This window comes from Thamnophis sirtalis, unplaced genomic scaffold (assembly GCF_051295495.1).
Source record: "Thamnophis sirtalis isolate CommonGarterSnake01/CBP01778 unplaced genomic scaffold, rThaSir2_p1.2 scaffold_1, whole genome shotgun sequence".
In the NCBI taxonomy this organism is placed as follows: Eukaryota; Metazoa; Chordata; class Lepidosauria; order Squamata; family Natricidae; genus Thamnophis; species Thamnophis sirtalis.
The window spans coordinates 107,951,552-107,967,377 of NW_028261381.1; the positions used below are offsets into that span (position 1 = coordinate 107,951,552).

Consider the following 15,826-nt stretch of genomic DNA (forward strand, 5'->3'; position numbering starts at 1 on the left):
TATAGAATTATCATGTAGAAAAAAAAGTTACAGCTGCTAAATGTTGATAGACATTGATTTGCCAAGTTCTGCAAATGCTATGTTGATTAATGATTTGCCATGTTCTGCAAATGCTATGAACTTAGTTATTTGGCATTTACTAGCCAGAAATATATATGAACGGCAACTTGGGGAATGAGCTGCTTTGGATTAAACAAAGATATTTTGGAGTGCCATTAGTTTAATACTAAATGAAAATATGTAATAAAAACTTGATATACCATACTCATTCTCCTGCTTTAGATTCATTCACCCAGAAATTTACTTTCTGTGGGGAATTCTGCAGGGAACACTATCAGTTCAGTTATGGAAGAGTTTTAACTTTGTCATTACATGCTTAAAGCGGTTTTTTTCCCTCCTGAAATATGTTGATATACCATAGTAACTTTGTCTTCCTGTTTTTCGCAGTTTATGAAGATCATTAATTCTTTTGAAATTTACTGTTAAGTCATTTGAATTTCTTTTGAATTTTACAATTAATTCTTTTGAAACATACCTGTGATAGTGATATCATAGTAAGCCTGGCTGAACTAATGGGAAATTGTTCACCCATGTATTACAAGCTGCTAACAATTACCAAACAGCTTTTACCAACAGTGTTGAAAGATGTCATTAGTCCAATGTCTAGTCATACTTATGTGTTCTCTGTAATACTGCCTACTTCAAGAATTTGAATACCACTGCTTTTGCAAATCTAGAGAATGAACAGTGACCATCATCTCAACTCATCATCTTTGTCATGCTTTATGCTTCCATTCTGTTTATTGGTTACAATCAGGGGTAGGCTTCAAAAATTTCAGCAATGGGTTATCTGCCCAGTTGCTGGGTGGGCATGGCCTAGTTGGCCTCTTGCACTACGGTGTGTGTGTTTGTGTGTGGCATTTTTGCCTTCCCCAGGCTTTGGAGGTTTTCCTCGAGCCTCTAGGAGGGCGAAGAAGAGCTCTGGCTCTGGGCTCTAGAGGTCCATCAGAGGCCTATTTTCCTCCCTTCCCAAGCCTCCACATGGGCCCTGCACTTATCTCGCATCCAAAACGGGCCGCATTGAGACTCCTGGACGGGTGGGAGGGGCAGGGGCAGCCAGGAGTGGGATTTAGAAGTTCTCCGAACCATACATAACATTAGATACCGGTTCTCCTGAACCCGGGCAAACACATAGCAACCCACCCCTGGTTATGATGACTTGATAAATTCATTTCATAATACTTGTCACTCCTTTTTGTTGACATTGAAACTTGAAGTATTGTTTCTTAAGTGGCTTTTCAACAATTCACAAATCATAATCACATTTCTGGGCACAAGAAGCATGTGTCTCAGGTTTTGGAGATGAAATTAACAGTCCTAGATATATAGATATAGATGTATCTGAGAAAAAAGCACCATAGAAATAGCATTCTTATTTATTCATTCCTTTTTCCTTTGTAATATGCTGAGTTACTGTCCCAGCCCTATGAAAATGACTGATACTTTGGTTGATTTTGTTGTTGCATGAACTAAAAATATTTTTTTAAAGCATAATACCAATGAAGAAAGCTTGTTGATTGTTCTTAGTGTTCTCTTCTAGCGTTTCCATCTTCTGTTCCCAATAGGAAGCCTTTAATACATTTTCCCCCTAAATGATGTTGCATGTGAAATTGGAAATTTTACTCTGTTCTCATAATAAACAGTCATTTCATGTGAGGTTCTCCCCTCCCTTTTGGTGGATTCCAAAGCCTTTGTACCTTTCCTAGTTACTGATTGATGGTTCTGTACTATGTTTCCTTTAATTTTGCAATAAACCAACAAGGAGGCTGAGACCACAAGTTTACAGAGGATGATTTATTTACTCAACCAGATTTGCAGGGATGACAGAGTCAGATTTAGTAGTTTCAGTGTGGTCCTGGGGAGGGCAGAAGATGTATCTGAGAAAAAAGCACCATAGAAATAGCATTCTTATTTATCCATATAGAAGCAGTTTTAATTTTGTTTCTGGAGTAATTATAAGCAGGTACAAGATTACACAAAAAGAGACATTAAAGGCAACGCCACTATTAAATTGCCAATTTCCCATAAGCTTTTTAAAAGACCCTGCAATATTTCTGTTGCTATATATATGGTTTTTTAAAAAATTTCTGCACAGCTTGAATAGAAAGATTATTGATAAAAAGTGGTACATAAGGCTTTCTATATTATACTGCATTTTTTATGTTTTATTTCTTAAAGTGACTGCATGTTCATTAAGAAATATCAGGTCGGTTTACGAAATTGAAAAATATCCAAATGAAATCAAATACAATGTAGTCCTAGATCACCAATATTACTCATTGACTATTATAAAAGTAAAGGTTCCCTTGCACATATGTGCTAGTCGTTCCCGACTCTAAGGGGCAGTGCTCATCTCCGTTTCAAAGCTGAAGAGCCAGTGCGGTCCAAAGACGTCTTCGTGTGGCTGTCACGACTAAACGCCGAAGGCGCATGGAATGCTGTTACCTTCCCACCAAAGGTGGTTCCTATTTTTCTACTTGCATTTTTACATGCTTTCAAACTACTAGGTTGGCAGAAGCTGGGACAAGTAACGGGAGCTCACTCCATTACGCAGCACTAGGGATTCGAACTGCCGACCAGCCAACCCTTCTGATCGACAAGCTCAGCATTTTAGCCACTGAGGCAACACATCCCTTTTATTGACTGTTATTGTCTATTGACAATATTTATTGACTATTATATGTACAGCAATATATTATTCGATTCCCCTCTAGTAGATGTTATTTTTACAAAATATTTAAGCTTATAAGTAGAGCTTTATAAGTCAAAATTAAATATTGAAGTGTTTGGATGTGTTTGATATTTGAAGTTTAAAATACACAATATTCTGTCTTGTATACTGTTCAGTAACTAAGCGTGGTGTAATACATCTGGAATTTCTGAACCATCCTCAACATGGATTTATTCTAGTAATTTAGATCCAGGGCTACAAAAGCAGGAATTATCATAGCCAGATTATACTGTGAACCAGATGCAGGTAAATGTAGGCACTCCTTCCCACTATGCTGTCCAGGACCTTCAGTGACAAGGTGACTAAACTGTTTCAAGAAGCACTGGCAAGATAGATATCTGCTTCTTTATGTGTTTGAGCAATTTTCATTTGGGTATAAAAGCTGCTGCATGAAAATGTGAGGCCTAAGTAAAGTATTTGGGTTTGCAAAACGTCCTCTCAGCGAATAGGTAGTAAACCGGTTAGGAACCCACCACTGATACATTCATATTGAACCCTTTCAAATCTCCAATTGTATTTTTTTGTAACTGGAAACTAGCAGAATAGGACTTGTTTAATGAAATGGCCCATGAATTACAGAAATTTAGTTTGAAAAAGAAATATATAAAAGTGATGTGACATGAACAAGCACACAATGGTACAGAATTTAGTTTACATTGGAAGAAATTTGAAATGACTGCATCACACATGGGTTCTCTTGACATTTGTGAATAATATAGCTAGTGTAAAACATCTGCCAATGAAAACTTTAGACCATGTCATAATGTGGCTGCACATTCTGTACATTAATCTAAAACGTTTCCTATTCCTTTTTCACAACTCTTACTGTTTAGTCTTTATATTTCTATTCATTTGGAACTGGTATTGGATTGGTATTATTAGTTCTTGCTTTAATATGAATCTACATTAATATTGAACCGCTTTAGCAAATATTGTTATGTGAAGTCGTCAATATTCTATCATGTTGAATTTACTATTGTGATGCTTGAAATATTGTATTCTGGATTTGTTGTTCCTTTGTCTCTTGTAGTCTTTCAAATCTCTTCTAGTAATGATGGTAACAGGATAGAATTTATTTCTATATGACAAATGACCCCCAAATTGTGTTGGTTACCTTTTGAATGTCCACCACTTACCCAACAGGGGGGAAGGAAGGAAGGAAAGAAGGAAATCTGCTAAACTTTTGTGGGAGAGTGCAAAGACTCTTAATTGTCATTATTGGACTGACAATGACAATACAGTCTTCAAGAATGATGAAAGAAAATAGCCTGGTTAATACTGCCTGATCCCCATAAATTTGTAAAACATTAGTTTGTGTAAAAGATGAAGGGAACAAGTATATCTTTATAAAACAGGTACACAGTTTAAGCCTCAGTCATTAACATTTTGAAGCTTTTCATTGGCCCTTATAAGGCTCCCAAGAACCCTAGAAAAACAATGTTTTGATTTTAGATTGCATTTCAGATTTCTGTCCCAGTACTTGATGATGAAGATGAATATTAGTTAAACTGAGATTATTATGTTATCTTTTGTCTAATTCTTTATTGTACAAGGATGGTGGAAACACATAGATGTAGCCAAAGTTATGATAATGCTTCTTTGGAAAGCTATTGCCAGTCACTGAGTTATATAAGGAGGAAAGTCCTGTTATGCTAATATCCTTCATCTAGCCATTACATGGCTATCAAGTTGATTTTTGTGAGAAGACAGTGCTGGAATCTTATGTTCTGACAGAAACATTGACTGGCAACAGTTTTCCAAGTTTCCAGATAGGAATATAATAATACTTTGACTTTGTGCTTCTTGCATTCCGAATATGTGCTCTGTCACTATATTGTGACAATGTTCTAATTATATGGATCATCTTGGATAACTGGATGTACAGAATCTTCCCCTCTTAGCATACAGTTGTAATGATGAGATGTTCCAATTTATTTCTAACCTTTGTGTTTTTCAACTTTTAGTATATTATTTATTCACACTGAACCAACTTGGTATATCCATCTGGCTGTTGATGTTGACTTAGAGAAGAACTATTTTAGAGATCTTTATATAGACACACTGCCTTGAGACCCTGTAGCATTTATCACATTTCATTCTGGTTCCTCTGTGCTTTCTACCTCTCTACCACTTTTCCCTTTCAACAAAGACATTCCTTCCTCTTTCCTGCCAAAGAAATGAGAATCTGAAGCTATTTAGTAATCTTGAGCTGAGTTTTGAAAGGATTTGCTTTCTTTAACATTTTATTAAGATGCTTGATCCGAATGTTTGAGAAAGGAGTTGAAATGTTATGGTGGGCGTTGAGGGTTGTCTATACATTCTGTGTATATCTGAGGTAATTATTGTGCCTATCTTGTAATTCTAATACCGTTTCCTCCTCCATGTCTGTTTGCAGGTAATCTTGACGAATCAGATTACCACATGGCTAAGTGATGGCCTTGCTGTACAGGCAGACCTCCTGTCTCCAGTTGATGACTTGTCCCTGTCTGAAGGTAAGCAGTCCTTTTTATTACAGTTGAAACATGACTCTGATGCACATCTCCTCCACCATTTGTAACATTCATGTTTAAGGAACAACCCGATACAGTTATTTGGTTCAACGTAAAATAAAGCTAGAGTTTTAAAAATACATTTCTAAATTTGATTTATGACCAATAGTTTAATTGATCTTAAATCTACAGGTTGGATATGGTAATGAACAAGTATTCTCTTGTGAATCTGTTATATTCTCTTGCTATGTGGTAAAGTGCAAATGTCATGCAGACTGAGATTTAAAGAAACCTTAACTTTGCATCTGACAAGGATATCAAAATTATGCACTTTGAGCAAAATCTTTCATTTAACTATATGTGCCTTCCCTTTCCTGTACTATATATTTTACTAACAAAATACTGTATACTTTTGATTTTCGAGCACAGCTTTCTTAGACCTGGAGTTAATGTGAATGTATATCATTTAAGAAGTAAACTTTTCCTAGGTCTGTTACCTTAAGGGATGCAAGCAGTTCTTTGTGCAATACGGATAAGCAATTATTTCACAGAGAAATAGCTGGAAGACATAATTTTCTCATTCTAATGTAATAGAAACCTAACATCCTGGATTAAAAAGTAACAAAAATAGTAAGTATTCATCATGAGAAGACGATAAAAAAACTACCTATAAATACTTACGTATATACTATATATGCATAGTTATTTGATTTTATACACTTCTGTTTGTCATGGCTGTGAGAACCAACAGGGCAGTATGGCTGCATCTGGTCATTGTCACTCATTTAGCACCGCTAAATGTTTAATGTTTAAGGAATGCTTATTGAATTGGACATCCAGTTACGGGCCACTGCTGTATCCCCATAGAAGTTTTGTATATAATTCATGTGGATTATATAAGAAGTAAGAGATTACTTCTCCTTTGTCAGGTTCTCATCATACTTAGAATAACTTTATTGTCATACTTAGAATAACTATAAATGTACATTAATCAGCATACATTTTAATGTATACATTAAAATATGCTAAATAAAATAAATAATAGCTATTTTATGGGAACACAGAGAAATCTATTTGGGAAGCAAACAGAAAAAATATATGAGTAACATTCACACAGAAAATGGAAGATTGAAAAAAAAAAGCAACCACATACAGTACTGTAGAGCACGGAATGGGGAGGAGTCAACAAGGAATGGTTTAAATACAGAACAAATTATTACAGTTTCTCTGGTTAAAGAAGTGAGTTAAAAATGTGAAAGTGGCCTTGGGGTGGCTTGAAATGTACATCCCTGAGCTACAGTAAGCTTTACTAATTCTTATGAAAATGACATGTACAAAGAACCTTTAGACATTTTTGGTTCTGCAGAATTGTTTAAGGCAAGTGTCTCAAATATAAGGTGTTCCAGCATGTTAGAAACCAAAAAACACTCGAGGGAATAACATTTTATATATGGTAGGCTGTTCCCTTCATTGTTACAGCTGCAAACTTTTAAGATCTATTGTAAACTTGTTTGTACAAGCTCTTCATGAGTTTGTCTCTATGTTCTGAAATAAAGTGATTCATGATTTGTTAAATATTTAGCTTTACTAGAAAGTGTTAAACAAATCATAAATGATTAAGTAACTTAGCAGTTGTACATTCATAAGAATTAGCTTCCTCCAATTAAATGTGTTGAATTGGTAATAAAATATCTGGATTTAGTTATTCAGTTTATTTCAATTGATAGACTCCAATTTCTAAGCGAATTGGATTTCATCTTGTCTTCCAATATCTATCTTGGTCTTCCTCTCACTATGTATGTTGTGTTGACGGAAGCGAGAGAAAAACTTGGTTTTAGGAGAGAGACAGAGGTATCATACCCCTTAATTCTTCTGTAGGAGAATCCTAGAACAAGGGGGCAGGACTAGATGAGAGTTGCAACCAATAAGAAGTCACTAGTCCCTGATGTTCTAGAGCAGGGGTGTCCAAACTTGGGAACTTTAAGACTTGTGGACTTCAACTCCCAGAATTCCCCAGGTTCCCAAGTTTGGACACCCCTGTTCTAGAGGTAGCATGGAAAGCTGAGCCAATTAACTTCCAGAGTGGATTAACTTAACCTGTGTTGAGCTCTCAAATTTCCATGGTATTGTGGGACATGTAAAGTGGTGATCTTAGAACAGTGCTACTTGATAGCTGATAAATAATAAAAATGTTTCAAAATGTTTTACCCATGTATACTTAAAACAATCCCCTTTAAAAATAAACGGGGGGGAGGGGATTATGTTTAAACTGTTAATGGAATTATTCTGTAGATAAGTCTGTGAAAGTGATATTTCAATTACCATATTTTTTGGAGTATAAGACACACCTTTTTCCCTCAAAAAAGAGGCTGAAAATCTGGGTGTGTCTTATACACTGAATACAGCATTTTATGCCTCCCGAAACCCCGCCCCCTTCACCAAAATGGCTGTGCAGAGCCTGTAGAAGGCTTTCAGAGAGCTGCTGGAGGCTGGGGAGGGCAGAAATAAGTGAAAAGCCGGCTGTGCTTTGCTCAATTTTGCCCCCCCCCCAGCCCCCAGGAGTACTCTATAAGCCTCCTAAAGCCTATCCATCCAATTTTTTGTCAAAAAACTGACCCCGTTTTCATGAACATTGGGCCATTTTTTGCTTGTTTTGGGGGGGCACCCCCCAGGAGCACTCTACAAGCCCCCTAAAGGCTATTCATGCCTTTGGGGGGGGGGAATAGGCCCATATTTGCGGAAAACTGGCTGTTTTGGGGAGTTCTGCAGAGTGCAAAAACTTCTTTTTTTTAAATTTGCCTCTTCAAAACCATGGTGTGTCTTATACTCCGGTGTGCCGTATACGCTGAAACATACGATATGCATTCAGGTATGCTCTAGCATTGAAAACTTGTTTGTAACCCTCATACTATTGCATAATCTCTATATCGGAACTTAACAAAGAGTAATTTTATCCTTTATCACAATAGCTGCTATACTGAAATGTTGTCCAGATTAAGCTATTTGAAATTGGGTCAAATGATAGCATTTTGAAGGGAAAAAGAGAGAAGTAAACTTGATATTTGGTATTAATATCCTTAAGGTGAAGGCTGTGAATTTTAATTTCTTCTAAGTCACCATAGGAACCTGTGAAAGGGCAAGAGATTATGTATAAATAAACATTGCATCTCTCTTGTTACAGGGAAGTTCAGACATGCTGGCTGTCTGCACATGTGTAATCTATGTTTTGTTTATTTATTGGCATCACACTGACATCTTGGCTAAAAGATCCATTTTATTCCAATTAAAGCTGCCAGGAATTAGAAAAAAAGATTGGGGAAGGAGGGGCTGGTGAAAAGATGACTAGAAGTGAATTGTGTCGGAGTGGCCTCAACTGAATACATACTTCCTCCCAGGCTGCTCTGTACACATCATGGATAAATACTTACCTGACTACAAGAGGATAAGCAGTGCCTAATCTAATCTCCATTTTCTAATGGTTTTTTGTTTTGTTTTGAAACAATAATATATAGCTACTTGGACTCCATTTCTTTTTCCTACTCCTTTCAGTTTTCTGAATCTACTTTTTTTGATCCTCATATAGCCCACACTATTTCACTGGCATTTAATTCCCCTAGTATCCAGCTTCCAAACATAGCTTTACTATTTCTATAGCACTATTTCCATATTCCTAATTTGGCAAACAGTTTTTATTTCCTTGCTTTCATTGTGCTCGGTATTTAAGCTTGGTGTATTAAAAGTAGTATACTGGCCATGTCTTAGGAATTGGTATATTAATTAACTGGTTCCCTTTCCTACAGTATTTCAGTGGTTTAAATAAAAGCTTTTGAACCATATTGATTGTGCTTAGCCTATTTTTATCACTTGTACTGTTAACTATCAAATCAAAACACAGAGCATAAACACAGTTCCGGAAACAATCTTATTTATGCAGTTGTTTTTATACCCTAAACAAGTTGAGGCATGTTAGAAATAGAATACATAATAGGCATTCTTAACATATGTTATAGAGACTAATGTGCTATTTCTATGCACGGAGAAATCTTTATTAAAAATAGAGGAAATAGTTTAGTTTTTATTTTTCTTTGTAAACAACTACAGAGTTACAAGGAAACTTAAGTATTCAATTAAACCTTGAGGGGCAGGATTTACTATGTCTGACAGCTATATGTGTTTGCCAGATGCTTTTTAATTGTCATTTTATTTTTCCACCTCTTTAAAAATATGTTTTATATTATGGCTCATGATTAGTTACTATTGTTGTTCAAATAGATTAAAATGTCGACTATTTCCCTCATTAGGAGAGGGGGAGGATTAAGCTAATCCGTTTCAAATATGAGTAACTCATTTCTTGTGCTATTGATTACCATAGATTAAATAATAACCATTAATGCTCCCTACCAATGAGTGGAGGTTAAGAAAAAGGCCATCATTTGGCCTGAGGGGAGGAGAGACACAGAGAGCCATTGTGTGCATCCTGGGTCTTAAGGAACATATTGTGATGTGAGGAGGACACTGGCGGTAATATTGGTCATTAAGAAGCAGTTGGATGCTTCTTTTTCTGTTTATATGAGTGTAAGAGGAGATTGGAGTGTGAAGGAATGAAGACTGGTGGTTGGGACTTGATTTTAAGAGATGCATCAGGAAAATTGGGGAGAATCAAGCATATAGAATAGCTTGGCAGATAAGGTTGGGAAACATGGATGACAACGGGTAGCCTCTTTTCCTTTTGGACTTACGTGATTGTATAGTAACAGTTGTGATGGTAGCCTCTCCAGCTAAAATTTTTGTTCTTCAGTCATGGTCAGTTGCTGTCACAACATCTATATTATCCAGTATTTAATCCAGGATGAAGATACTTCTTTTGGCTTGTGTCACAAAGGCCTGGTGTACAGAAGTGTGATGGTCAAGGTGAATTTACATTTCTTCCAGTTCTTTTTCTTAGAACTAGAATAGTAAAGGGAAATGATACGGCACACTAAAATCAGAGGATTGAGTTGTCTGTGGGAAGTCATCTCACTAGCAGATGCTCTAAGTAAGTATATCAATTTTGAATACTTGTTGCTGCATTTCAGTAGGTGTGACAGTACAGGTAGTCCTCAATGTATGACCACAATTGACCCCAAAAGACAGTTGTTAAGTGAGTTTTGTCCCATTTTATGACTTTTCTTGACACAGTTAAGTGAATCACTGCAGGTGATAGTAAGATAGTAACATGGTTGTTAAGTGGCTTCTCCTTTGACTTTGCTTGTCAGAAGGTCACAAAAGAAGATTACTGATCTTGAGGCACTGCAACTGTCATAAATATGAGTCAGTTGTGAAGCTTCTAAATTTAGATCACGGTTGTAAGTGTGAAAAATGGTCATAAGTCACTTTTCTTAGTGCCATTGTAAGTTTGAACGGTCACTAAACAAACTGTTGTAAATTGAGGATTACCTTTGTGTGAATAGTCAGCATACCATTCAGTCTGCTGCCTAATAGACTTTCTTCCTAAGATGGTCTGAGTGATTTCAGAGGAAATGTTGGATTACCACAAACGTCTTGCCTTTTTAAAGATCGACATCCATACCTATGCCAGGGGGGAGCAATTTAGGTCCTCCATGATCACCATAGATATGTTTTAACTAGTATATGATCCAGGTATGGAGAAAAAGCTTAATTTGGATTTGGTTTCTTGTTTTAAGGAGCTGGTGATCTGAAGTTTGAGGAAATCCATGTAACTTTGCTGTCATGAACAGATTGTACCTTAGTTTTTGCAGGTGTGGAATGACTATTGAAATAATCATAATACAGGGCCCAATGGATTCAGTTGATTTCCTGAGTCTATCTGGAGCATTTCTGAGTCTATCTGGAGCATGGTAGTAATGCTATTGATTTCATAGTTGAGCAGAGATCTTGCAAAGCTTTATCAGTCCAATGGTTTATTACCAAGCTGAGAACAGTAAGTGAATAGTATTTCAGAGAATTCCAAATGTGATACTCTTGGGATGGATCATATGAAATGAAGAGTGAAGCTAAATGAAGATCTACTTGAATTACTTCATTGCAGTAGAAACAGCAAGCACTTTGATTTCACAGTGTTGCTTTTCACTCAAGATTTTGAAGGGAAAAGCCAGTACAAAAAGATGCACAGTGTGGGCAATTCACTATCTTCTTTGTGAACAAATTTGGTTGGATACATATTGATTTAAACTTCGGAATTGCGGCAGTTTATATGAACAATTTGGGGCAACTACTTTCCTTTTTTAGTGGATTATAGATCTTAACGAAATGTGAAAAGATTAAAGTCATCACATGTTTACTCAATCATTGCTGTCTTTGGCTATTTAATAGTATTATGATGGCACTGTTCTTTGTTAATATTTACTGTCCAATAGACAACTGTTGTCTATTCAATAATGAAAAAAAACTGGAATTAACTCTAAACAAATTGGAAGAATTATGAGCGAATAGGAAATGGGCTTAGAAACTGAAATTCAAGCTGCTGGGTGGAGTTGTACTTCTCTCAAAAGAGCTGGCTTGCAATCTGGGAGTGCCCCTTGATCTTCAACTGACAATACAAGCCAGAAGTAGTTTGGATTAATGAACAATTATACCTAAATGAGCAATTATTCCTAATGTGTTTACGTCTCTTCCTGACACTTGAAAAAACGTCTAGCTGCAAAATATACACATCATATCATCACAGATTTCAATGGGAATTTATATGCAGGACAATTCTTATTAAGGGCTACAAAATTTTCCTTCACATTGCTGAGATTTTTTGCAACCACATGCATGGAGCGACAATTAGGGTATGTGTGTGAAACAAATGTTTTCCTTTCCCATTTTGGGTATGTCAAGCTCAGGAGTATTTGTTAATCAAGTACTGCTATAACTCAAGTGTTGAGTCTAATAGAATGCCAGGTTTTGTTTTGTTTTAAAAATTCTCTAGTTGTTTGATTGGAAGGCTTGTAGTGTTCCATATGTTTTCTTAGCCTTATGAAGTCAACAGGAATGAAAACTGTTTCACAGTCAACTTCAACATGCTTTGTAGAAGTTGAGGAACAGAAAAAAGCTATGTGAAAGTGTTCTGGGCTTTTTTTAAATTATTTTTTATTTTTAAACAAACAACATAAAGCACATACAACCTTCTTCCATTTCAAATGGTGTGTCATTTGGTTACAAGATTTTGTGCATCTTTTCCATGATCACCACTTACAATTATATATCGAATCACAAATTATTCCTTAGATAAACGTAAGTACATTATTATCGTTATATATCAATTATTCAACTGTAATTATTATTCCTTAATTTTAAACGAGGTATTCTAAGTGTTAGGTACATACATACAACATCATTTTGCATCAATAGTTCAACTCCATTTATTATTCCTTTATTTTAAACAGAGTATTCTATATGTTGAAATCATACATACAACATCATTCCATTACATCATTCTAGTCTATTTAACAATGCTGAACCTTTATGGTTTGGTTTGGTTTATTGGATTTATATGCCACCCTTCTCCCAAGGACTCAGGGTGGCGTACAACATTAAAGAAAACACATATTACAAAAGTTTAAAAAAATTAAATAGAATATCCTAAACAAACCCAGTTAGGATTAACAAAAACATTTTTTAAAAAAAATATTGATTAAAATTAACAATGATCAATAATTTATTTTGTTTTGTTCAGGCCAGGCTGGCTTGCTGGAAAAGCCAACTTTTTAGGGTGGGTTGGAAGGACTGGAGATCGGGGATTATACGAAGCTCTGGGGGCAGCTCATTCCAGAGGGAAGGCGCTCCCACAGTATTGCATATATCATTCTACTATTCTTAAAATATTAAAAAAATCTCCAACATTTTCAATTACCATAATTTTTATTTAACCATTGATAAAACAAATCCCAAACCTTGTAAAATTGTTCATCTTCTTGTTCTCTAATTTCAAATGTCAACTTACTCATTTCTGCACATTCCATTATTTTGTAAATAATTTCCTCCTGTGTTGGTATTTTCTCATTCTTCCAATTTTTTGCAAATACAATTCTAGCTGCTGTTAAAACATTTACAATCAGATATTTCAAATCTCTAGTATATATTTCTGGTATAATTCCCAATAAAAGAGTCTCTGGTTTAAAGTCTATGTGTTTTTGTGTCATTTTCTCCAACCACTGAGCTTTTTTGATGATAGATATGTTCCCCCCATTTTCTCTTAATTACCATGTCTGATGGCTGTTTTTCCTGCCATTTTGCCTGAATTAAGATTCAATAGCTTGGGCCATATTGCCTTATTAGAATTATTATTAGAATTTCTATTAGAAAAACAAAGTTAGAAATCTATTCAGCTGCCTAGTTTATGATTATTAGGGTTAAATGATAAAATAATATACCACATGTTCATACTTATTTGAAAGCAAAGTTGGAAATTTCATCCCTGAATTCTGATGTTAAGCCTTTTCCTGTAATTATTAGACATACTGAATTTTCAAAAATATATTGCCTCACTCTTCTTATAAATGCATGTCAGCGTGCATGTAAATGGACCCAGAAACTGTGTTGCCTATTGATGTAATAAAATTGCTTTATTGAGCAGGACGTGCTCAACTAAAGGATCCTCTAAAGATGGAGAATTATATAATCCCACTCAGGGAATTCTTGAGAAAACAGCAACATAGACTATGTATTACAAATTCTTGGAGACCTACCATCCTGAAACTTCAACCATTTAAAACATGATTTTGGCTTTTGCTATAAATGAATTTAATTTTTTTAATTACTGAATTGTTTACAGTTCTTCCTTTAAACCCAGCTGACAAAATCTACTCCAGATGTTGGTAGGCAAGCATAGCAAACGGTAAAGACAGAAAATAAAGTTGAAGTTTAATGAACAGGGAAAATGACTTGCTGTTAAAAAAATATAGCAGCAATAAGAGAAAATTGTGAGTGAAATGTGATATCATTTTAACATGAACAGAATTGTTAACTTATTATATTCATAGGACATCAAATTTATACTTTTCTAACTTCAGAGCTACAGGGGATTGGCTGATGAAACTTGAAATTGTTGTTCTATAACCTTTGCTTTTATATTAAACAAATGATCTCAGATTTTAAAACAGCTTTTCACTCCAGGGGAAATATGCCATTAAGGAAGTGCCAGAAATGTGCTTAATTGATACAATCTTTGAAATCTTCTTTAAAGGGTGTTATTTCCCACATACAGATTTCTGGGAAATGAAAGAACCACAGTTCATACATTTACCAGAGGCCAGGGCTAAAAAGTTTAGTTAAAGATGAGCATAAGCTTTTGCTGCATGAAGATAACTTCCCATATAAAACAAGGCTTCTATAAAAAAAACTATATAAAAAGAAATGCCCAATTGCACAGAGATTCATTTCAAGCAAATTTGTTTCTTTTACAAATGTGACTACGGATGGGAGGGGGATAGTTATAGGAAGAAAAAGCAGAATAACAGAATTAAAAGTGACCTTGGAGGTCTTCTAGTTCAACCCTCTGCTCAAGCAGGAAACTCTATACCATTTCAGACAAATGGTTGTCCAATCTCTTCTTTAAAACTTCCAGTGTTGGAGAACCCACATATTCTGGAGGCAAGTCGTTCCATTGATTAATTGCTCTGTCAGTAAATTTCTTGTTAGTTCTAGGTTGCTTATCTCCTTGATTAGTTTCCATTCATTGCTTCATGTCCTACCTTCAGCTGCTTTGGAGAATAGGTTAACCCTCTCTTCTTTGTGGCAGCCCCTTAGATATTGGAATCACTGCTATCATATCACCCCTAGTCCTTCTTTTCATTATACTAGACATGCCAAATTCCTGCATTCATTCTTCATATGTTTTAGCCCCCAGTCCCCTAATCATTTCGTTGCTCTTCTCTGCACTCTTTTTAAAGTCTCAATATCTTGTGGTGACCAAAACTGGATGCAGTATTCCAAGTGTGGTCTTACCAAGACATTATAAAGCGGTACTAACACTTCACGTGATCTTGATTCTGTCTCTCTATAATGTAACTTAGGACTGCATTGGCTTTTTTGGCAGCTGCAGCACACTGCTGGCTCATATTTAAGTTTTTGTCCACTAGGACGCCAAAATCCATCTCGCAGTTAGTGCAATTGAGACAGGTACCACCTATACTATACTTATGCATTTGGTTTTTCTTGCCTAAATGTAAAACCTTACTTTTATCTATATTGAAATTCATTTTGTTAAATAGGAGCTTTTTATGAGAATGTTAATTCATGAGAGTGATATTGGGAGAAGGGGAGTTGATAATTTTTAACTATGTGATTGATTTTATTGATATTTGTAAGAAGATATTAAAAGCAGTCAGGAATCTTATTGAATTGGTGGTATATAAATATTGGATATTTATATTAGATAAAATTAGACAAAAACAAATAATACACATTTAAAAAGAGAGCAGGTTTACTTTATCATAGGAAACATCTGGCCAATTAATTTAAGCAGCTTAGCCAAAATCTCAGTTCATCTCAGTATACCATGGTGTATTGAATAGTTATTGGACTGAAGGAAAAGTTCATC

The 15,826-nt window shown here is 35.4% G+C and overlaps 1 protein-coding gene across 2 annotated transcripts in view; it reads left to right on the forward strand.

Moving 5' to 3' along the window:
- Positions 1 to 15,826, forward strand: part of RAD51B (RAD51 paralog B) — a 346,004-nt gene that overhangs the window by 90,423 nt on the left and 239,755 nt on the right. For both annotated transcript variants that reach the window (XM_087721346.1, XM_014072496.2), the window contains one exon: positions 5,187 to 5,283. In XM_087721346.1, coding sequence (XP_087577472.1) covers positions 5,187 to 5,283 — 97 coding nt within the window. The remainder of the gene's footprint in view (positions 1 to 5,186; positions 5,284 to 15,826) is intronic.